Source organism: Crinia signifera, chromosome 2, assembly GCF_055691185.1.
Source record: "Crinia signifera chromosome 2, ASM5569118v1, whole genome shotgun sequence".
Classification (NCBI taxonomy): domain Eukaryota; kingdom Metazoa; phylum Chordata; class Amphibia; order Anura; family Myobatrachidae; genus Crinia; species Crinia signifera.
Window position 1 is genome coordinate 6,225,276 of NC_139218.1, and position 25,841 is coordinate 6,251,116.

At 46.0% G+C, this 25,841-nt stretch overlaps 1 protein-coding gene across 1 annotated transcript in view; it reads left to right on the forward strand.

Moving 5' to 3' along the window:
• The window catches only part of CFAP91 (cilia and flagella associated protein 91), a 78,557-nt gene that overhangs the window by 17,915 nt on the left and 34,801 nt on the right, over positions 1-25,841 (forward strand). The window contains exons 4-5 of the mRNA XM_083171491.1: positions 4,805-4,891; positions 25,390-25,446. Of these exons, the coding sequence (XP_083027617.1) occupies positions 4,805-4,891; positions 25,390-25,446 (144 nt within the window). The remainder of the gene's footprint in view (positions 1-4,804; positions 4,892-25,389; positions 25,447-25,841) is intronic.

The window sequence follows — 25,841 nt, forward strand, 5'->3', positions numbered from 1 at the left end:
ACCAGGGGACTGCGATGGGGTCCAACATGGCCCCATCGTATGCTAACCTCTTTATGGCGACTTATGAGAGCAAACACATCACTGGCAACCCACTGTACAATAAACATATCATGTTCTATGTAAGATACATGGATGATCTGTTTCTACTTTGGTCGGGGGGAGAGGACTTATTACTACAATTTTTGAATCAACTTAACAGCCTACCAGGAACCATTAAGTTCACCATCAACTTCAGCCCTGTATCAATTAGCTTCCTGGATGTCACCATCACTTTGAAAGATGGAACTTTATCTACTAAAATCTTCACCAAAACTACCGACAAAAATACTTTGCTTCATGCGGGGAGCTTTCACCCGGAGGCACTCAAAAGAGGCCTCCCATACTCCCAAATGCTCAGAGTCTGCAGGATCAATTCCAACCCTGAAACCCTACAAGAAGCTATTGAAGACATGGCCAAGCGGTTTCGTGAAAGGGGATACAATAAGACTGATGTGAAGGAGGCAATGGAAAAAGCCCTCGGTCAAAACAGGGAAGAATTGCTGATATCCAAAGATAAGTCTAACTCTACAGGAGACAAAAGACTAAACTTCTGCAGTACATACACTGTGGCCTCTGGATTCATCAAATCTAAGATGCGTGAACATTGGCACATCCTGGCAAGCGACCCCATTCTGGAACCAGCACTTCATACCCCTCCCAGGTTCGCCTACCGCAGGGGACCCAATTTAAAAGACATGCTTGTGGTCAATGATGTTACCACTACCAACATGGCTAAGAACACCTGGCTGACCAGAAAGAATGGTGTCTATAAGTGCGCAGGCTGTAGTAATTGTAGATTTCTCGCAACTGGTGACCAATTTAGTGACCCTGTCACGGGACAACACTACAAGATACGACATCGATTAGACTGCAACAGCAGATTTGTAGTTTATTCTTTAACCTGTCCTTGCAATCTTCTTTACATTGGGAAGACTTCAAGAATGTTTAAAGAAAGGCTCAGCCAGCATCGCTCCTCCATCAAGAAAAGCCTCAATGCTAATAATGTAAACTTGGACCTCAAATTCCTACCCGTAGCCAGACATTACCTGGAAAAGAAGCACAGAATAGATCAACTCACCTGCCACATCATAGACCACATACCCCCACTGAAAAGAGGCGGAGACCGTGACAGACTACTACTCCAGCGTGAATTACAATGGATATTTCGTCTCAACACCTTAACACCTAACGGACTTAATGAGGACTTTAAGATGAGTTGTTTCCTTTAGCTTGCACATACTCTGTACCTCCGTGTACTAACACACAAGCTACAACTCTCTTTAACCCCTTGGGACGGGGTATCTATGGTCCCCTACAGACAGTGTCTCCGTACACTCCCGTACAAACAGTACTTTAATGTACTACCCTTTGTTTCAATATTCTCTCATCTTTGCATAGTCCTGCTCACCTGTTTGCCTTACACATATGCCCAGTAAGCCCTATTGATCTATGGGAGAGATTAGACAGGTGCTCTACAAGTGAGTACTTGTTTATATACTCTTCCTTTTAATTGCACATCACACACTGTGATTCTCCGGTATTGCACCGCCGTGTGCACCGGTATGCAGATGCATTTGTCTTATTTAATGTATACTGGTTACATATGTACTGGCGGTCCTGTTGAGCTTTATGGACTCAGATTTTCATTTCTTTGATACATTGTACCGTACAGACACTGTCCTGAGATGAGCTAGATATGGCATATGCCACATGGGCCAGTATTTATTGTGTAGTGCCAAGTTTGCTTCCGCAAGGAGTCTGCATGTACTCTCCTTCGCAACTGCATGACTATCTTTCATATTGATCAGACCACCTTGCCCTGCATATTGCTGCTTCCCTTGCTTCATATCAGCGCTTTTTATCTCATTCATTCCCCGTCCAGTATCCTCTTTATTCAGCACGCTACTAGGTGACACCAGTCTAGAACTGCCGAGTCTCCACTCGTCCCTTCGTCACTCTACTCCCTTCCCTGCACTGTGCCATCAGGGACAGTTTTATTCTATGACATGGCAGGTGCACCAGAGCACCTTAACACCGCTAGCCGCCTGTGTTGTATGTTCAGCTAACACAGCGCTGTCTGTGTACATCGCGCTGTGCAGCGTCTTGACAGATCACGTCACAGGGGATTCCCTGATGACGCGCCCCCCAGCAACTGATTAGCCGGCTGTTGTTTAAGCACGCTCCGGAACCTCCGTGAGCGGTGCTGAGTGACAGCTCCTGAAGTGACGCCAGCAGGGAGTGTTTGGCGCGTTTTATTGTATTACTGATTGGTTTATTTGCCTATTTAAACATTACTGTCATAGCTGCACTGGACCCCTGTTATAGACTGGTTCAACTGGTTGGAGTCCAGTCGAAACGGCTGTTGGGTCAGCCACCTTGTACATGTATTAACATGCTTTTTTTCTAATACAATTTTTTACTTCTAAAAACCTTGAGTGCTGGTCTTTTCCTGTCCTATTCACCTAGGCTGGGTAAGTGCTTTTTATATATATATATATATATATATGGTGTGTCTGTAATAGTACATCAGCTATATATATATATATATATGTGTGGTGTGCCTGTAATAGTACATCAGAGGTCTGTACTTGGCACCAGGGTTGTAAGGGATGAGATCCTCAGCTCTTTACCATCTCCTCTGTGGACCTTTGTATTACGTATAATGACCCGGAATGTGTGACCCTTCCCATAAGCCCCGTACTGCACAGGCCCTCGCACACAGCATGATTGACAGCCTGCACAGGTCCTCGCACACAGCATGATTGACAGCCTGCACAGGTCCTCGCACACAGCATGATTGACGGCCTGCACAGGTCCTCGCACACAGCATGATTGACAGCCTGCACACGCCCTCGCACACAGCATGATTGACAGCCTGTACAGGTCCTCGCACACAGCATGATTGACAGCCTGTACAGGCCCTCGCACACAGCATGATTGACAGCCTGCACACGTCCTCGCACACAGCATGATTGACAGCCTGCACAGGCCCTCGCACACAGCATGATTGACAGCCTGCACAGGATGATTGACAGCCTGTACAGGTCCTCGCACACAGCATGATTGACAGCCTGTACAGGTCCTCGCACACAGCATGATTGACAGCCTGTACAGGCCCTCGCACACAGCATGATTGACAGCCTGTACAGGTCCTCGCACACAGCATGATTGACAGCCTGCACAGGCCCTCGCACACAGCATGATTGACAGCCTGTACAGGTCCTCGCACACAGCATGATTGACAGCCTGTACAGGTCCTCGCACACAGCATGATTGACAGCCTGTACAGGTCCTCGCACACAGCATGATTGACAGCCTGTACAGGTCCTCGCACACAGCATGATTGACAGCCTGCACAGGTCCTCGCACACAGCATGATTGACAGCCTGCACACGTCCTCGCACACAGCATGATTGACAGCCTGTACAGGTCCTCGCACACAGCATGATTGACGGCCTGCACACGTCCTCGCACACAGCATGATTGACGGCCTGCACAGGTCCTCGCACACAGCATGATTGACGGCCTGCACACGTCCTCGCACACAGCATGATTGACGGCCTGCACACGTCCTCGCACACAGCATGATTGACAGCCTGCACAGGTCCTCCCACACAGCATGATTGACAGCCTGCACAGGCCCTCGCACACAGCATGATTGACAGCCTGCCTAGGATGATTGACAGCCTGTACAGGTCCTCGCACACAGCATGATTGACAGCCTGTACAGGTCCTCGCACACAGCATGATTGACAGCCTGCACACGTCCTCGCACACAGCATGATTGACAGCCTGTACAGGTCCTCGCACACAGCATGATTGACAGCCTGTACAGGCCCTCGCACACAGCATGATTGACAGCCTGTACAGGTCCTCGCACACAGCATGATTGACAGCCTGCACAGGCCCTCGCACACAGCATGATTGACAGCCTGCACAGGTCCTCGCACACAGCATGATTGACAGCCTGTACAGGTCCTCGCACACAGCATGATTGACAGCCTGCACAGGTCCTCGCACACCGCATGATTGACAGCCTGCACAGGTCCTCGCACACAGCATGATTGACAGCCTGTACAGGCCCTCGCACACAGCATGATTGACAGCCTGCACAGGTCCTCACACACAGCATGATTGACAGCCTGCACAGGCCCTCACACACAGCATGATTGACAGCCTGCACAGGCCCTCGCACACAGCATGATTGACAGCCTGTACAGGTCCTCGCACACAGCATGATTGACAGCCTGCACAGGCCCTCGCACACAGCATGATTGACAGCCTGTACAGGCCCTCGCACACAGCATGATTGACAGCCTGTACAGGTCCTCGCACACAGCATGATTGACAGCCTGCACAGGTCCTCGCACACAGCATGATTGACAGCCTGTACAGGTCCTCGCACACAGCATGATTGACAGCCTGCACAGGTCCTCGCACACAGCATGATTGACAGCCTGTACAGGTCCTCGCACACAGCATGATTGACAGCCTGTACAGGTCCTCGCACACAGCATGATTGACAGCCTGCACCGGTCCTCGCAAACAGCATGATTGACAGCCTGCACAGGTCCTCGCACACAGCATGATTGACAGCCTGTACAGGTCCTCGCACACAGCATGATTGACAGCCTGCACAGGCCCTCGCACACAGCATGATTGACAGCCTGCACAGGTCCTCGCACACAGCATGATTGACAGCCTGTAACTGTATGGGGAGAGGCAGCGACAGGCTGGTGACTCATTTCTCGTCTGTGTGTTCCAGATCTCAGCCATCATTATCTGTACCCCGGAGCAGCGCTATAGAGAACGCAGATGTGACCGGACGCAACCGATACAAGTACTCCGAGAGGTAATTCTGTATATGCAGATAGATCAAGCAATTTATGTTTGGGGGCTTGGACTGCACACCCCAATTCTTTATATAACAGGAGGTGTTACCATGCTGAGACTTAATAAATATACAGATCCCCACTAGTAGTAAGCACTGCTAATGCCACCAATTATAATCTATAGGAACTTATCATGTTCAGCCAAATATATTTATATATGGGCCCCGCAACCGCATCCAGGGGACCTTGTCTGCCAGGTCCCTAACTCTAATGTTCAAAACCTTGTTACATTGGTACAATGTGATGCCACACTGACCCTGGGGACCCCGCTCCCCAAACTCATCCCCAAAACTGACACATTGTATAAATATACTCATAAGGTTTTTGGGGCACACTTATGAAATAAATGATAGTTGAAATAAAGTTGAAATTAAGACTTAACTTTTGGTAGGTAGCTAAAAAATTATAAGATGCATATAGAGAACATGGGTACAATTCAAATACATATAGAAAACATTGTAATCAGCTTTATATTCCACGCGTGCTCAGGACATACAATTAAATGGTTAAAATCCTTCTTTGTCCAATCAAGGCGAAAATGTTTAAACTGTCTCTCCTGTAACAATTGCATATAAGACTGCCCCATTACTCACTAATATTCGCGCAGTTTTCATTAGATCCGTCTTTCTGTTGGAGAGAGCAGTTGGTTTAGCGCAGGACACACCCCGTTTATAACATTTCCCCACTTTGAGATAAGGCTCAGGGTGATACGAAGTAATATGAAGTGTCCGTCCCACCAATGGAGAGAGATGTATTGACCTGGTTCAGCGAGAAAGATGAACAGCCGCAGACGAAAGGGAAGAACACATGACACGCATCATTCTTTCAGTAATATTACTTCTGCTGTCCTGGTTGGTTACAGCACCGGATATTCCCTACGGGTCTCCCGCGTAGGTACTGATCTGGCCCTTCACTGCTTAGCTTCTGAGTTCAGATGGTTTCAGGCGATCCAGTGTGGTATGTCTGTATTACTCACAGATGAGAGAGCAACACCGAGTGGAAGTGAGCTGCAGTCAGCTCCTGCTGTCTACCAAATCAGTGGGTGTTTCCCTGTTACCCTCGGGGGCATAGCAGGGAGGACACCTTAATGCTGGCAAATGAGAGAGCAGTTAGTGATAGGGCAGGAGATAGAAAATAAAGATAGTTGGGGGAAATATTAAGCAGTGTCCCCTCCTCATCATACTCGGTATCAGGTGGTGGATGAGAGGATATAGCTAGGAGCAGTGGGTGACAGATATAGTTAGTCTTGGTAAATCCACTTGTTTATAACTACAGACATATCTCATCATATATAACCATAGGATGTACCCTCTGTCCTAGATTTGGATAGTACCAGTGTAGTGGTAGTCTGAACACCCAGTTCACCCAGGGGTTGATAGGCAATGCTGGTACAGATAGTTAAAAAGCGTTCACCAAATGCAACACAGATTAACTCACAGTTTTATAGAGCCAAACCGGGCATATAAATCATCAAATATCACCTGTTGCAGATAAATCAAGGGGTTTGACAATACTGTAAGCCGTCAGATACGTTTTAGAAACCGTCCTCAACTACATACATATAGACTAGGTGATTCATCGCGCGCTCTTCACACCGTCGTAAGGGGCTGCGCCCCCTTAATTTGTGAACGTTTGTATTGTGAGACATATGGTTAGAATTGATAAAATGGATTTCGATTCTTCAGAATTGTATGAAAGATGGCCTGTATTGCAACTTCAGTTATAGGTGAAATGTGGGTACTTATGTAATATCTGGGCTCCCGTTTTTCTTATGAGACCGCGTCCCCTCGCGGGGCTCGCCACGCTTCGGGCATGGTGGCTCGCCACACTATATAAAATCCACTCCATGCGTAGTTGGATAGTAGGGGTATGAAAGAATGGTGTGCATTTAACATGGAAGCCCAGATAATACATAAGTACCGAAATGTGTTACATAGAGAGCATATGATGTGGAAGGGGGTGTGTATTGTTTTGTTTAATTAAAAAGCGGTTACAGAGTAAGATGTACATTGATAGTGTGGATGGTACAGTGACATTTGTGGGGGGTGGGGGGGGGGGCTGTGGTGTGTGCATGTTGTTTAGGTGTGTGTGTGTGTGTGTGTGTGTGTGCAATAGTATAGTAGGGGGTTTTTGAGTCATCAGCTCCCCACTGGCGGAGGTCACGACACAGGAAAACAGGAGGCTGGGTAGTGATTGGGGTGTGTGGGCATAAGGGGGACTAAAGAGGAGGGTGGGAGATACTGTGCAGCTTCTGCCAGTGGGTGAGGGTCCAGCGTGGCAGTACAGGAGTACAGGATGGTGGCCCTGAGTCAGTGTCTCCTACTACTGGGTGGGAGTTCGGGTGCATGAGAGCAGGAGGCTGGGCTATGAGGCATGATAGGGGCATGTGGGCAAAACAGCGTCAGCGACTCCCCAGTGGTGGAAGTTATGGGGCAGGAGAACAGGAGGCAGGGCAGTGATAGAGGTGTGTGGGCATGAGGGGTAGTAAAGGTTTTTGGCTGTTGCTGAGTAGGGATAGGCATTGATGCAGACGCCATCGATGGTTGGCATTGATGGCGATTTTGCACCCTGCCATCGATAGTAGTAACATATTATTTTGATTGTTGTAGCTATCGATGGTCATCCATTATATCTGACTGAATAGGCTGTGGGTCAATCAGAACTTGGTGGCGGGACTTCCGGGTGGGGGGGGCGGAGCTATTCTCCGTGTCCCAGCACCTTAAAAATATGTAAAAACTTGATCGGTTCTCCTTTGCCATCGATGTAGGGAAACCATCTGATCCTCCCAAATCGATGGCAAAAGTATTCAACATCGGCCATAAACCATCGAATATTTGAATCGCGGGAGGGGGTCGCAGCGGTCCTGCGAATCGCGGGAGGGGGGGTCGCGGGGGTCCCGCGAATCGCGGGAGGGGAGGTCACGGAGGCCCGCAAATCGCGGGAGAGGGGGGTCGCGGGGGGCCTGCGAATTGCGGGAGGGAGGGGTCGCGGGGGTCTGGGGGGATGCTGGCAGAGGGGGGGTGCGGGAGTAATGGTGGATGGTGGCTGTGGAGTAATGGTGGATGGTGGGCGTGTACTGTAGCCCTGGCTGGGCGAGGGGTGGAACGTTATATACATAAAAACGTTATACACATAAAACACTGGTCTTTTCCTTAGGGGGGTGGGTTTGTGTATCCCGCTGGGCGGGAACGTTATATACACAGGGGATGAGTGACAGATCTGGCTAAATATATAAGAGATGATAGACAAGAAAAAATTGTCAAACTAAGAAGAGGGAAAAGAAACATTAGCGGTCGGCACCGCTGTGGTTAATTAGCGGCGATTGTTTAATGCAGTTTGTGGCTATATGAGTAAGTTTGTTGAAGCAAACGCTGGGGGAGACAAAGGGAGCTCGAGTTGAGCCCGTTACCTGACTGAAGTGGTGTGCCAGGTTCTCCAAGGTTAGGAGGACGGTGTGCGGACCTCTGTGTGTCACAGAGTCAGCCGGGGGAGGGAGGTGTGTCCTGCGCGTCACAGACATGTGTTTCGCCGGGGCTTGGCCACTGACGCATGGTCAGGTCCGATGGTGAGTCATGAGGCATGCTTTTACAAACAATACCAGAAATACAGAAATACATTGATCTCACACATAATAATAACAGGAGGCATACCACCTGATCTGATCGTTACACAGAGCAAGGACTCCCTCTGTGCGGTATATTATACAGAGCAAGGACTCCCTCTGTGCGGTATATTATACAGAGCAAGGACTCCCTCTGTGCGGTATATTATACAGAGCAAGGACTCCCTCTGTGCGGTATATTATACAGAGCAAGGACTCCCTCTGTGCGGTATATTATACAGAGCAAGGACTCCCTCTGTGCGGTATATTATACAGAGCAAGGACTCCCTCTGTGCGGTATATTATACAGAGCAAGGACTCCCTCTGTGCGGTATATTATACAAAGCAAGGACTCCCTCTGTGCGGTATATTATACAGAGCAAGGTCTCCCTCTGTGCTGTATAATATACAGAGCAAGGACTCCCTCTGTGTGGTATATTACACAGAGAAGGGACTCCCTCTGTGCGGTATATTATACAGAGCAAGGACTCCCTCTGTGTGGTATATTATACAGAGCAAGGACTCCCTCTGTGCGGTATATTATACAGAGCAAGGACTCCCTCTGTGCGGTATATTATACAGAGCAAGGACTCCCTCTGTGTGGTATATTATACAGAGCAAGGACTCCCTCTGTGCGGTATAATATACAGAGCAAGGACTCCCTCTGTGCGGTATATTATACAGAGCAAGGACTCCCTCTGTGTGGTATATTATACAGAGCAAGGACTCCCTCTGTGCGGTATATTATACAGAGCAAGGACTCTCTCTGTGCGATATATTATACAGAGCAAGGACTCCCTCTGTGCTGTATATTATACAGAGAAGGGACTCCCTCTGTGCGGTATATTATACAGAGAAGGGACTCCCTCTGTACGGTTTATTATACAGAGAAGGGACTCCCTCTGTGCGGTATATTATACAGAGCAGGGACTCCCTCTGTGCGGTATATTATACAGAGCAGGGACTCCCTCTGTGCGGTATATTATACAGAGCAGGGACTCCCTCTGTGCGGTATATTATACAGAGAAGGGACTCCCTCTGTGCGGTATATTACACAGAGAAGGGACTCCCTCTGTGCGGTATATTATACAGAGAAGGGACTCCCTCTGTGCGGTATATTATACCGAGCAAGGACTCCCTCTGTGCGGTATATTATACAGACAAGGGACTCCCTCTGTGCTTTATATTATACAGAGCAAGGACTCCCTCTGTGCGGTATATTATACAGAGCAAGGACTCCCTCTGTGCGGTATATTATACAGAGCAAGGACTCCCTCTGTGCGGTATATTATACAGAGCAAGGACTCCCTCTGTGCGGTATATTATACAGAGCAAGGACTCCCTCTGTGCGGTATATTATTCAGAGCAAGGACTCCCTCTGTGCGGTATATTATACAGAGCAAGGACTCCCTCTGTGCGGTATATTATACAGAGCAAAGACTCCCTCTGTGCTGTATATTATACAGAGCATATACTCCCTCTGTGCGGTATATTATACAGAGCAAGGACTCCCTCTGTGCTTTATATTATACAGAGAAGGGACTCCCTCTGTGCGGTATATTATACAGAGCAAGGACTCCCTCTGTGCTCTATATTATACAGAGAAGGGACTCCCTCTGTGCGGTATATTATACAGAGAAGGGACTCCCTCTGTGCGGTATATTATACAGGGCAAGGACTCCCTATGTGTGGTATATTATACAGAGCAAGGACTCCCTCTGTGCGGTATATTATACAGAGCAAGGACTCCCTTTTTGTGGTATATTATACAGAGAAGGGACTCCCTCTGTGCGGTATATTATACAGAGCAAGGACTCCCTCTGTGGTGTATATTATACAGAGCAAGGACTCCCTCTGTGCGGTATATTATACAAAGCAAGGACTCCCTCTGTGCTGTATATTATACAGAGAAGGGACTCCCTCTGTGCGGCATATTATACAGAGAAGGGACTCCCTCTGTGCGGTATATTATACAGAGCAAGGACTCCCTCTGTGCGGTATATTGTACAGAGAAGGGACTCCCTCTGTGCGGTATATTATACAGAGCATAGACTCCCTCTGTGCTGTATATTATACAGAGAAGGGACTCCCTCTGTGCGGCATATTATACAGAGAAGGGACTCCCTCTGTGCGGTATATTATACAGAGCAAGGACTTCCTCTGTGCGGTATATTATACAGAGCAGGGACTCCCTCTGTGCGGTATAGTATACAGAGCAAGGACTCCCTCTGTGCGGTATATTATACAGAGCAAGGACTTCCTCTGTGCGGTATATTGTACAGAGCAGGGACTCCCTCTGTGTGGTATATTATACAGAGCAAGGACTCCCTCTGTGCGGTATATTATACAGAGCAAGGACTCCCTCTGTGCGGTATATTATACAGAGCAAGGACTTCCTCTGTGCGGTATATTATACAGAGCAAGGACTCCCTCTGTGCGGTATATTATACAGAGCAAGGACTCCCTCTGTGTGGTATATTATACAGCGCAAGGACTCCCTCTGTGCGGTATATTATACAGAGCAAGGACTCCCTCTGTGCGGTATATTATACAGAGCAAGGACTCCCTCTGTGCGGTATATTATACAGAGCAAGGACTCCCTCTGTGCGGTATATTATACAGAGCAAGGACTTCCTCTGTGCGGTATATTGTACAGAGCAGGGACTCCCTCTGTGTGGTATATTATACAGAGCAAGGACTCCCTCTGTGCGGTATATTATACAGAGCATGGACTCCCTCTGTGCTGTATATTATACAGAGCAAGGACTCCCTCTGTGCGGTATATTATACAGAGCAAGGACTCCCTCTGTGCGGTATATTATACAGAGCGAGGACTCCCTCTGTGCGGTATATTATACAGAGCATGGACTTCCTCTGTGTGGTATATTAAACAGAGCATGTACTCCCTCTGTGCGGTATATTATACAGAGCATGGACTTCCTCTGTGTGGTATATTATCAGAGCCGAATTTCCCATTAGGCACGTGAGGCACCGGCCTAGGGGCGGCACATGTTTGGGGGCGGCACTTGGAAGCCTGTGATAGTAGTGTCAGCCCAAAATGTACCAATAACTGCAAAATATCCACTGTACTCTACTATATTCCATCTTAAATAGAGTGTAAATGGATAGGACATGCAGATACTGCCCCTGTCCTACTTAGTAAACATTATTGTTGTGCCTAGGGGCGCCCTCATCCCTAAATCCGCCCCTGTATATTATACAGAGCAAGAATTCCCGCTGTGTGTTATATTATACAGAGAATGGACTCCCTCTGTGCGGTATATTATACAGAGCAGGGACTTTCTCTGTGCGGTATATTATACAGAGCAGGTACTTCCGCTGTGTGTGGTATATTATACAGAGCAAGGACTCCCTCTGTGCGGTATATTATACAAAGAAGGGACTCCCTCTCTGTGGTATATTATACCGAGCAAGGACTCCCTCTGTGCGGTATATTATACAGAGCATATACTCCCTCTGTGCGGTATATTATACAGAGCAAGGACTCCCTCTGTGCTGTATATTATACAGAGAAGGGACTCCCTCTGTATGGTATGTTATACAGAGAAGGGACTCCCTTTGTGCGGTATATTATACAGAGAAGGGACTCCCTCTGTGCGGTATATTATACAGAGCAAGGACTCCCTCTGTGTGGTATATTATACAGAGCAAGGACTCCCTCTGTGCGGTATATTATACAGAGCAGGGACTTTCTCTGTGCGGTATATTATACAGAGCAGGTACTTCCGCTGTGTGTGGTATATTATACAGAGCAATGATTCCCTCTGTGTGGTATATTATACAGAGAAGGGACATTCTCTGTGCAGTATATTATATAGAGCAAGGACTTCCTCTGTGTGTGGTATATTATACAGAGCAAGGACTGCGTCTGTGCGGTATATTATACAGAGAAGGGACTCCCTCTGTGCGGTATATTATACAGAGAAGGGACTCCCTCTGTACGGTATATTATACAGAGAAGGGACTCCCTCTGTGCGGTATAGTATACAGAGCAAGGACTCCCTCTGTGCGGTTTATTATACAGAGAAGGGACTCCCTCTGTGCGGTATATTATACAGAGCAAGGACTCCCTCTGTACGGTATATTATACAGAGAAGGGACTCCCTCTGTGCGGTATATTATTCAGAGAAGGGAATACCTCTGTGCGGTATAGTATACAGAGCAAGGACTCCCTCTGTGCGGTATATTATACAGAGAAGGGACTCCCTCTGTATTGTATATTATACAGAGCAAGGATTCCCTCTGTGTGGTTTATTATACAGAGAAGGGACTCCCTCTGTGCGGTATATTATACAGAGCAAGGACTCCCTCTGTGCGGTATATTATACAGAGCAAGGACTCCCTCTGTGTGGTATATTATACAGAGAATTGAATCCCTCTGTGTGGTATATTATACAGAGCAGGGACTCACTCTGTACAGTATATTATACAGAGAAGGGACTATCAATGTCACTATAAATATATAACCAGACGGATAACAAGTGAAGTACGCAGTTTACGTACCGTGTCCGTAAACCACTAATCCTTTATTCCTAGCTACGTGCGAACAAAGTGTAGCACAGCGTAGCAAACCTTGTCCGTATATAGTACACGCTATACCGATACCTATGAAGCGGTATCTTTTCGCAGTACTTAGTACCCAAATTGAGTACACCTTTTAAGGACAATTTCCTTATTACCCTTTGTCGCTAAATGCGAATAAAAGCCAAGACTCAATTATAAATTACAGAATAAGGGGATAAAGTCTCCAAATCATGTATTTCAGTCCCTAACGGACAACAGGGGGTTACAGAAAGAGAGAGAAACAATATAACGCAGTATACAGTTTGTTACACAATACAGAGTATGTTCTAACTACTAGGCGAAACACAACAAATATAAAATACAATCAGCCACACTACAGTATACACATACAGGAATGCAACAGCTACCGTCTCATCTATAGCGCTGGTGCAACCCGGTCCAAGCTCACTTTATTCTGTCCAGAATACAGTCCAGGGAAGTAGAGGGGAATAGTGACTGAGTTTAGGTCATGCTTGACTTCTTATACGGTAGCACAGGTCTTCAACCTGTGGCCCTCCAGATGTTGTGGAACTACATTTTCCAGCATGCCCTGACAGTTTTGGCATGCTCTTATAGGAAAAAATGTGGCAATGCATGTTGGAACATATAGTTTCACAACATATGGAGGGCCATAGGTTGAAGACCCATGTCTTATAGTGTCCAGGTAGAGGGGGTTAGTGAGGGTCATCATTGGTCAGAAGATCGGATGTCGTTTCTTTTGGATTGGTGCAGGAGAATGCTTTGTCCTCAGGCATCGTCATAGGGGTCATAGCTCATGCTGAGAAACCTGTTACATCCGGATCTTCTGGTTACAATGTCCTCATGGCGAAATAACAATGTAATATGTAATAGCTCCATAACTTCTGACTGTTATAAGATCTGAACTTCTAACCCGGACCGGAGCGCTGCGCATGAGAGACGGAACACATAGATGCGAAATATGTACACGAAAGATCGTGAATTACCAGTTAAACCGTGTGCTGCGAATTAAAACCATATTAACTATATTTTATTACGTGTGAGTGCGGGATATGAATTTATGTATTAGTATGGCGGCGCACTGGGTTCGCCTTATTACAAAACTTGGGCCCTTATTCTGGTTGGTGCGGATATGTCCACGTGCGTGCGTTCGTTCCGCCGATGTTTTGTGTTTGCGCATGTGCAGAGGCATATCTGCGCATGTGCGAAAGGGACATACAACCAAATTCCGCATGAATTGTTTACACTACGAACAGGGGGAGGAGAGGGGCGTGAAGGGCTGTTTGGCCTCATTAACATATGCATACGCCCCGCGTTTCATGGGCGTTCCCATGAAAACGCTGGGCGTACGTATGGTAATGCGGCCGTGACGCACGTGTAGGGGGCGGACATATCACATTGCCGGATGTCAGCTGCCCGCCCAGATCCCTGCTTTTGCACGGAGAAATGCCCAAGTGGTCTGAGCTCGCGGGAGCTGCCTGACCACTCGGTCCTGCATTCGATGGTCTGCAACCATCGAATGATGGGGGAGGTTCCCAGAGATGGAGGAGGTGTATACATGAGAAATCCACTCGTGCTCCGTGCGGTCAGCGGCTTACCACATTCGGACGGAGTGAGCGATCTGTACGGAAGGCGGGGTTTAGGACGCACGGTCCTGGCCGCATATTCGGCTCCGGCCACACAGACCAGAATAAGGCCCTTGGTTATTATACTTTATTTGCGTAACTCTGCGAACCAAGATGGCGGCCATACCAATTTAAAATGGTGTTTATTCAATTCGACTTTGACAGTCCACCCTTTGACAATAAATATAAACCATCGCAAACATTTTCTAAAAACATAAAAGAAATTCATAATCCTAACAGAAATTATTTGGGATATCTGAATTAAACATAAAAGGGGAATAAACCATCTGCGCTTTGTCCAATCCTAGATTATGGATAAATGGGGACCACATTTACCTACGGGATAAATGTGGACCACATTTACCTACGGGATAAATGTGGACCACATTTACGGGGTGACGAAGGATAGTAATGTACAGGTTTTTGGGACCAAAATAAAAACAGTGGCGTTACATTATATACATTTTTCAGATATGGTATTCTGCAAAAAAAAAACCTTCTTACCCAACTCCGGTTCTGGGTAACGTATCAAGCTTACTTAGAGATTCTATCTCAACCTAATATGGGTTGGGTAATACACTCTCAGAACCCTGTACCACTTATCCTATACTTGGCAGCAATGTAAAAACAATGTCCTTGAAAAGAACGGGGAATAAAAAAAATAGAACCAAACAGGGGGAAAACAAAACTGTTGATAGTAGTCCTTCCAACCATTTTACCAGTGGGCTTTGTCACAGTCCTTTTTGTAGCTTGTACAGGTTGCTTGACCTTTGCTGCTCTTCAGTCCTCTTGGAATAATGCATCTCGCGATATTTTCTTTCTTTCGCTCTTAATATAAGGAACTTCCGGGTTTCTGGCCTTCTTGCAGTAGGACGCACGTACCCAAGTCTCTCTTTATGTGACTGTTATTGAGGTAGTGCTGGTCAACAAGACTTGGTATGATTCTTCTCAATGGTCTATCACGCAACCTGTGTGTTTCAAATCATGGGAAACCACAAAATCTCATGGTTCATGGTTATGACCGTTCTCAACAGGCATTTCAGGTGTCAACAAATTCTTCTTTGCAATAATTTCAGATGTTGGTTCATCTTTAATTTGAGTTGAAAGAAAAAAAAACAGTTCATGGTTATGTCTACGACCTTCCTGTGGAGCTATCATGACGTGTGGCTGCCGGCCAAGCAATGTTTCGGTGGAGACAAATGAGGTGGAGCTCTGATAGTGATTTTACTACTATACAGTGCAATGGGCAGTGCCCCTGGCCATAGCAACTCTTTTTCAGCCATAACTTTATCCAGTTTTTTCTTGATAGTACCCTTCACCCTCTCCACCTTAGCGGTTACTTGAGATCAGTAGGGAGTATGGATTGTACTATCAATCCCTAAGAGTTTACATGTGACTTGATACTTCTCTTAAGAAAAAGAATATAAGTACTTTTGAGATACCCGATCTATACATAAATATATCAGTAGATAACAATAATAGTAAAGACATTTCTAAACATATCTACTGGATGGTAACTGTACAAAGTCAATTTGTATTACCTGAAAAGGGCCTTCTGTAGGAAGGATGTGGGATGGCTCTGTTGGAACGGTTTTCCAATGTTCTTTCCTCAAACAGGTGAGGCATGACATTGCAACTCTACCTGTTTATGAAGCGAACCCTGGCGCACACCAGTAGGCTTTCACCAATTTGGGCATACCTTCCTTGCTGAGATGTGTCAGCCCGTGGGCCGCCTCGACCACGGGCTATTCATGTCCATCTCTCCAGAGTCCAGTGGACTCTTGACCACATCCCTTCGACTTCCATACTGCCCTCTCCTGTAGGGAACACAAATTCTGCATGTCTATCAGTTTTGATGTGGATACCATGTTAAGTGTGCAAAGATTTATAGGGGAAGAAGAGATATTTACAGGGCATGCGACCCTTTTCGCTGCCTCATCAGCACGGCTGTTATCAAGGGACACCGGATACTTTTTTGATGTATGAGCCTTGCACTTGATAACAGCCACTCTGTCTGGTAGCTGGTTAGCCACCAGAAGTCTTCTAATGTATGACGCATGCGCCACTGGTGTGCCAGCTGCCGTCATGAAATCTCTGAGGTGCCATAGGGCCCCAAAATTATGCACCACTCCAAAAGCATATCTAGAGTCGGTATATATCCCTCTGTGCGGTATATTATACAAAGCAAGGACTCCCTCTGTGTGGTATAATATACAGAGCAAGGACTCCCTCTGTGCTGTATATTATACAGGGCAAGGACTCCCTCTGTGCGGTATATTACTCAGAGAAGGGACTCCCTCTGTGCGGTATAATATACAGAGCAAGGACTCCCTCTGTGCGGTATATTATACAAAGCAAGGACTCCCTCTGTGCTGTATATTATACAGAGAAGGGACTCCCTCTGTGCGGTATATTATACAGGGCAAGGACTCCCCCTGTGCAGTATATTATACAGAGCAAGGACTCCCTCTGTGCGGTATATTATACAGAGCATGTACTCCCTCTGTGCGGTATATTATACAGAGCAAGGACTCCCTCTGTGCGGTATATTATACAAAGCAAGGACTCCCTCTGTGTGGTATAATATACAGAGCAAGGACTCCCTCTGTGCTGTATATTATACAGGGCAAGGACTCCCTCTGTGCGGTATATTACTCAGAGAAGGGACTCCCTCTGTGCGGTATATTATACAGAGCAAGGACTCCCTCTGTGCGGTATATTATACAGAGCAAGGACTCCCTCTGTGCTGTATATTAAACAGAGCAAGGACTTCCTCTGTGTGGTATATTTATACAGAGCAAGGACTCCCTCTGTGCGGTATATTATACAGAGCAAGGACTCCCTCTGTGCTGTATATTATACAGAGAAGGGACTCCCTCTGTGCGGTATATTATACAGAGCAAGGACTCCCTCTGTGGTATATTATACAGAGCAAGGACTCCCTCTGTGCGGTATAGTATACAGAGCAAGGACTCCCTCTGTGCGGTATATTATACAGAGCAAGGACTCCCTCTGTGCGGTATATTATACAGAGCAGGGACTCCCTCTGTGTGGTATATTATACAGAGAAGGGACTCCCTCTGTGCGGTATATTATACAGAGCAAGGACTCCCTCTGTGCGGTATATTATACAGAGCAAGGACTCCCTCTGTGCGGTATATTATACAGAGCAAGGACTCCCTCTGTGCAGTATATTATACAGAGCATGTACTCCCTCTGTGCGGTATATTATACAGAGCAAGGACTCCCTCTGTGCGGTATATTATACAGAGCAAGGACTCCCTCTGTGCTGTATATTATACAGAGAAGGGACTCCCTCTGTGCAGTATATTATACAGAGAAGGGACACCCTCTGTGCGGTATATTATACAGAGCAAGGACTCCCTCTGTGCTGTATATTATACAGAGAAGGGACTCCCTCTGTACGGTATATTATACAGTGAAGGGACTCCCTCTGTGCGGTTTATTATACAGAGCAAGGACTCCCTCTGTGCGGTATATTATACAGAGCAAGGACACCCTCTGTGTGGTATATAATACAGAGAAGGGACTCCCTCTGTGCGGTATATTATACAGAGAAGGGACTCCCTCTGTGCGGTATATTATACAGAGCAAGGACTCCCTCTGTATGGTATGTTATACAGAGAAGGGACTCCCACTGTGCGGTATATTATACAGAGAAGGGACTCCCTCTGTGCGGTATATTATACATTGAAGGAACTCCCTCTGTGCGGTATATTATACAAAGCAAGGAACTCCCTCTGTGCGGTATATTATACAAAGCAAGGACTCCCTCTGTGCTGTATATTATACAGAGAAGGGACTCCCTCTGTGCGGTATATTATACAGAGCAAGGACTTCCTCTGTGCAGTATATTATACAGAGCAGGGACTCCCTCTGTGCAGTATATTATACAGAGCAGGGACTCCCTCTGTGTGGTATATTATACAGAGCATGGACTTCCTCTGTGTGGTATATTATACAGAGCAAGAATTCCCGCTGTGTGTTATATTATACAGAGAATGGACTCCCTCTGTGCGGTATATTATACAGAGCAAGGACTTCCTCTGTGCGGTATATTATACAGAGCAGGGACTCCCTCTGTGCGGTATATTATACAGAGCAAGGACTCCCTCTGTGCGGTATATTATACAGAGCAAGGACTCCCTCTGTGCGGTATATTATACAGAGCAGGGACTTCCTCTTTGTGATATATTATACAGAGCAGGGATTCCCTCTGTGTGGTATATTATACAGAGCAGGGACTTTCTCTGTGCGGTATATTATACAGAGCAGGTACTTCCTCTGTGTGTGGTATATTATACAGAGCAAGGACTCCCTCTGTGCGGTATATTATACAGAGCAGGGACTTCCTCTGTGTGATATATTATACAGAGAAGGGACTCCCTCTGTGCGGTATATTATACATTGAAGGAACTCCCTCTGTGCGGTATATTATACAAAGCAAGGAACTCCCTCTGTGCGGTATATTATACAGAGCAGGGACTTCCTCTGTGTGATATATTATACAGAGCAATGATTCCCTCTGTACGGTATATTATACAGAGAAGGGACTCCCTCTGTGCGGTATATTATTCAGAGAAGGGAATACCTCTGTGCGGTATAGTATACAGAGCAAGGACTCCCTCTGTGCGGTATATTATACAGAGAAGGGACTCCCTCTGTATTGTATATTATACAGAGCAAGGATTCCCTCTGTGTGGTTTATTATACAGAGAAGGGACTCCCTCTGTGCGGTATATTATACAGAGCAAGGACTCCCTCTGTGCGGTATATTATACAGAGCAAGGACTCCCTCTGTGTGGTATATTATACAGAGAATTGAATCCCTCTGTGTGGTATATTATACAGAGCAGGGACTCACTCTGTACAGTATATTATACAGAGAAGGGACTATCAATGTCACTATAAATATATAACCAGACGGATAACAAGTGAAGTACGCAGTTTACGTACCGTGTCCGTAAACCACTAATCCTTTATTCCTAGCTACGTGCGAACAAAGTGTAGCACAGCGTAGCAAACCTTGTCCGTATATAGTACACGCTATACCGATACCTATGAAGCGGTATCTTTTCGCAGTACTTAGTACCCAAATTGAGTACACCTTTTAAGGACAATTTCCTTATTACCCTTTGTCGCTAAATGCGAATCAAAGCCAAGACTCAATTATAAATTACAGAATAAGGGGATAAAGTCTCTAAATCATGTATTTCAGTCCCTAACGGACAACAGGGGGTTACAGAAAGAGAGAGAAACAATATAACGCAGTATACACTTTGTTACACAATACAGAGTATGTTCTAACTACTAGGCGAAACACAACAGATATAAAATACAATCAGCCACACTACAGTATACACATACAGGAATGCAACAGTTACCGTCTCATCAATAGCGCTGGCGCAACCCGGTCCGAGCTCACTTTATTCTGTCCAGAATACAGTCCAGGGAAGTAGAGGGGAATAGTGACTGAGTTTAGGTCATGCTTGACTTCTTATAGCACAGGTCTTCAACCTGTGGCCCTCCAGATGTTGTGGAACTACATTTTCCAGCATGCCCTGACAGTTTTGGCATGCTCTTATAGGAAAAAATGTGGCAATGCATGTTGGAACATATAGTTTCACAACATATGGAGGGCCATAGGTTGAAGACCCATGTCTTATAGTGTCCAGGTAGAGGGGGTTAGTGAGGGTCATCATTGGTCAGAAGATCGGATGTCGTTTCTTTTGGATTGGTGCAGGAGAATGCTTTGTCCTCAGGCATCGTCATAGGGGTCATAGCTCATGCTGAGAAACCTGTTACATCCGGATCTTCTGGTTACACTGTCCTCATGGCGAAATAACAATGTAATATGTAATAGCTCCATAACTTCTGACTGTTATAAGATCTGAACTTCTAACCCGGACCGGAGCGCTGCGCATGAGAGACGGAACACATAGATGCAAAATATGTACACGAAAGATCGTGAATTACCAGTTAAACTATGTGCTGCGAATTAAAACCATATTAACTATATTTTATTACGTGTGAGTGCGGGATATGAATATATGTATTAGTATGGCGGCGCACTGGGTTCGCCTTATTACAAAACTTAATTCTGGTTGGTGCGGATATGTCCGCGTGCGTTCGTTCCGCCGATGTTTTGTGTTTGCGCATGTGCAGAGGTATATCTGCGCATGTGCGAAAGGGACATACGTCCAAATTCCGCATGAATTGTTTACACTACGAACAGGGGGAGGAGAGGGGCGTGAAGGGCTGTTTGGCCTCATTAACATATGCATACGCCCCGCGTTTCATGGGCGTTCCCATGAAAACGCTGGGCATACGTATGGTAATGCGGCCGTGACGCACGTGTAGGGGGCGGACATATCACATTGCCGGATGTCAGCTGCCCGCCCAGATCCCTGCTTTTGCACGGAGAAATGCCCGAGTGGTCTGAGCTCGCGGGAGCTGCCTGACCACTCGGTCCTGCATTCGATGGTATGCAACCATCGAATGATGGGGGAGGTTCCCAGAGATGGAGGAGGTGTATACATGAGAAATCCACTCGTACTCCGTGCGGTCAGCGGCTTACCACATTCGGACGGAGTGAGCGATCTGTACGGAAGGCGGGGTTTAGGACGCACGGTCCTGGCCGCATATTCGGCTCCGGTCGCACAGACCAGAATAAGGCCCTTGGTTATTATACTTTATTTGCGTAACTCTGCGAACCAAGATGGCGGCCATACCATTCTAAAATGGTGTTTATGCAATTCGACTTTGACAGTCCACCCTTTGACAATAAACATAAACCATCGCAAACATTTTCTAAAAACATAAAAGAAATTCATAATCCTAACAGAAATTATTTGGGATATCTGAATTAAACATAAAAGGAGAATAAACCATCTGCGCTTTGTCCAATCCTAGATTATGGATAAATGGGGACCACATTTACCTACGGGATAAATGTGGACCACATTTACCTACGGGATAAATGTGGACCATATTTACGGGGTGACGAAGGATAGTAATGTACAGGTTTTTGGGACCAAAATAAAAACAGTGGCGTTACATTATATACATTTTTCAGATATGGTATTCTGCAAAAAAAAAACCTTCTTACCCAACTCCGGTTCTGGGTAACGTATCAAGCTTACTTAGAGATTCTATCTCAACCTAATATGGGTTGGGTAATACACTCTCAGAACCCTGTACCACTTATCCTATACTTGGCAGCAATGTAAAAACAATGTCCTTGAAAAGAACGGGGAATAAAAAAAATAGAACCAAACAGGGGGAAAACAAAACTGTTGATAGTAGTCCTTCCAACCATTTTACCAGTGGGCTTTGTCACAGTCCTTTTTGTAGCTTGTACAGGTTGCTTGACCTTTGCTGCTCTTCAGTCCTCTTGGAATAATGCATCTCGCGATATTTTCTTTCTTTCGCTCTTAATATAAGGAACTTCCGGGTTTCTGGCCTTCTTGCAGTAGGACGCATGTACCCAAGTCTCTCTTTATGCGACTGTTATTGAGGTAGTGCTGGTCAACAAGACTTGGTATGATTCTTCTCAATGGTCTATCACGCAACCTGTGTGTTTCAAATCATGGGAAACAACAAAATCTCATGGTTCATGGTTATGACCGTTCTCAACAGGCATTTCAGGTGTCAACAAATTCTTCTTTGCAATAATTTCAGATGTTGGTTCATCTTTTTTTTTTTTTATAAACTGTTTTTTTATAAACTGTTTATTGATTATTATTATATGAAAGACATAATAAATTGACGTTTACATATCTTGACCAATACATACGTTTTGTACATTCTTATGAGTCTATTATTAATGAGCTATAACACTGTCAGCTGTAATACAAACGTTTCTGCATAGTAGTAGACATTGGTAGACAAAATGCCTTGCCGAGCATGCGTGCCTGTCAAAGCATGGGGCCATTCAGCCCGGTGTTTCCTTAAAGAGTCCATCTTTGATAGCGGGTTTAACCCGTTTAATATCACCGTCAGCTAATGCAAAATGTGTCCATCTCGGCGCTCATACCCGCATAATGTCTTGAAACAGTTGGTTCATCTTTAATTTGAGTTGAAAGAAAAAAAAAAAACAGTTCATGGTTATGTCTACGACCTTCCTGTGGAGCTATCATGACGTGTGGCTGCCGGCCAAGCAATGTTTCGGTGGGGACAAATGAGGTGGAGCTCTGATAGCGGTTACTTGAGATCAGTAGGGAGTATGGAGTGTACTATCAATCCCTAAGAGTTTACATGTGACTTGATACTTCTCTTAAGAAAAAGAATATAAGTACTTTTGAGATACCCGATCTATACATAAATATATCAGTACATAACAATAATAGTAAAGACATTTCTAAACATATCTACTGGATGGTAACTGTACAAAGTCAATTTGTATTACCTGAAAAGGGCCTTCTGTAGGAGGGATGTGGGATGGCTCTGTTGGAACGGTTTTCCAATGTTCTTTCCTCAAACAGGTGAGGCATGACATTGCAACTCTACCTGTTTGTGAAGTGAACCCTGGGGCACACCAGTAGGCTTTCACCAATTTGGGCATACCTTCCTTGCCGAGATGTGTCAGCCCGTGGGCCGCCTCGACTTGATACTTCTCTTAAGAAAAAGAATATAAGTACTTTTGAGATACCCGATCTATACATAAATATATCAGTAGATAACAATAATAGTAAAGACATTTCTAAACATATCTACTGGATGGTAACTGTACAAAGTCAATTTGTATTACCTGAAAAGGGCCTTCTGTAGGAGGGATGTGGGATGGCTCTGTTGGAACGGTTTTCCAATGTTCTTTCCTCAAACAGGTGAGGCATGACATTGCAACTCTACCTGTTTGTGAAGTGAACCCTGGGGCACACCAGTAGGCTTTCACCAATTTGGGCATACCTTCCTTGCCGAGATGTGTCAGCCCGTGGGCCGCCTCGACCACGGGCTATTCATGTCCATCTCTCCAGAGTCCAGTGGACTCTTGACCACATCCCTTCGACTTCCATACTGCCCTCTCCTGTAGGGAACACAAATTCTGCATGTCTATCAGTTTTGATGTGGATACCATGTTAAGTGTGCAAAGATTCATAGGGGAAGAAGAGATATTTACAGGGCATGCGGCCCTTTTCGCTGCCTCATCAGTGCGGCTGTTACCAAGGGACGCCGGATACTTTTTTGATGTATGAGCCTTGCACTTGATAACAGCCACTCTGTCTGGTAGCTGGATAGCCACCAGAAGTCTTCTAATGTATGACGCATGCGCCACTGGTGTGCCAGCTGCCGTCATGAAATCTCTGAGGTGCCATAGGGCCCCAAAATCATGCACCACTCCAAAAGCATATCTAGAGTCGGTATATATGTTGACTGATTTCCCTTTTGCCAGTTCACATGCTCTGGTCATTGCCACCAGTTCCGCTACTTGTGCAGAGTGAGGTGGTCCAAGGGATTCAGCTTCCACAATACCTTCTCCATCTATTACCGCGTATCCTGTGCACAGCTCTCCCGTCTCCGTCTGTCTATGACAGCTGCCATCGGTGAACAAGGTTATGTCTACCTCACCTAATGGGCTGTCGCTTATGTCAGGACGTGCTGTAAAGGTCTGATTCAGGTAGGTACTTTCGCCAAACTCTGCCTTACCATTTTCAGCAACATTCCCATCAACCACCACCCTTTGTGCCTTGGAGGGCACATGAGGTAGGAATGTGGCTGGGTTCAATGTGTTGCATCATTTTATGGTGACATTTACTGGTGCCATCAATGCCAGTTCCCACTTGGTGAACCGTGCTGAGGACACAAAAAAGAAATTAGGAGAGCAGAGACAGCATGAGGAGCATAAACAGTTAAATCGTGTCCTAACACCACATCCTCACTTTTGTTTACTAGTTGTGCTATTGCAGCTACGCTTCATAAACAAGTTGCGAGTGAGCGTGCTACTGTGTCCAATTGGCCACTGTAGTAATAAATATTTACCGGAGCGCTGCGCATGAGAGACGGAACACATAGATGCAAAATATGTACATGAAAGATCGTGTATTACTAGTTAAACTGTGTGCTGCGAATTAAAACCATATTAACTATATTTTATTACATGTGAGTGTGGGATATGAATTTATGTGTATTAGCATGACGGCGCACTGGGTTCGCCTTATTACAAAACTTGTTTATTATACTTTATTTGCGTAACTCAACCAAGATGGCGGCCATCCCATTCTAAAATGGCGTGTATGCAATTCGACTTTGACAGGATTCCCTCTCTGCGGTATATTACACAGAGAAGGGACTTCCTTTGTGTCGTATATTATACAGAGCTTGGACTCCCTCTGTGCGGTATATTATACAGAGCATGTACTCCCTGTGTACGGTATATCACACAGAGCAGGGACTCTCTCTGTATGGTACATTACACAGAGCAGGGACTCTCTGCAGTATATTACACAGAGCAGGGGCTCTCTCTGTATGGTATATTACACAGAGCAGGGACTCACTGTACGGTATATAAGCACAGAGCAAGCACTCTCTCTGTATGGTATATAACTGTAGCTCTGCAGTTACTGTGAGTATATATGATTGATTTGGGGTAATTCTGCACCTCTTCCTCATATTGAGTCCTTGATCTGATGTTTGTTTCTCTATATTTCAGGCCTCTGATCCCGTTCTCTCAGCCAGTTCCCCCCAATGTGCTTCTGGCTATCTCCAGGTGAGTGTCCTGTGTAACGGGCAGGTTCGGCTCATTGTGTAAGGTACTGCCTCACTCTGCCGGAGAACCGGAGATCTGCCGCTCACTGAAGCGCTCTCTCCGTTATTACAAATAAAGCCGGTACCTAACCAAGAGGGAGATTCTTTAATAGACAAAACCATAATGCACTGTGTCAGGTCCTGCCGCTGCCTGGTCCGCCAGGACACGCGCTGCGTCTCTTACTCACCAGGACACGCGCTGCGTCTCTTACTCACCAGGACAGGCGCCTGCGGCATGGCTGCCTTCCCGGGGACGCTGACAGGCTCCGGCGGGTCCTCCTCTCTTTTGTTCAGGCAGATGCCCTATGGCGGGTCTGGCAAGTCTTCATCGCTGGCTCCTGGTATGGGCGCCGCCAT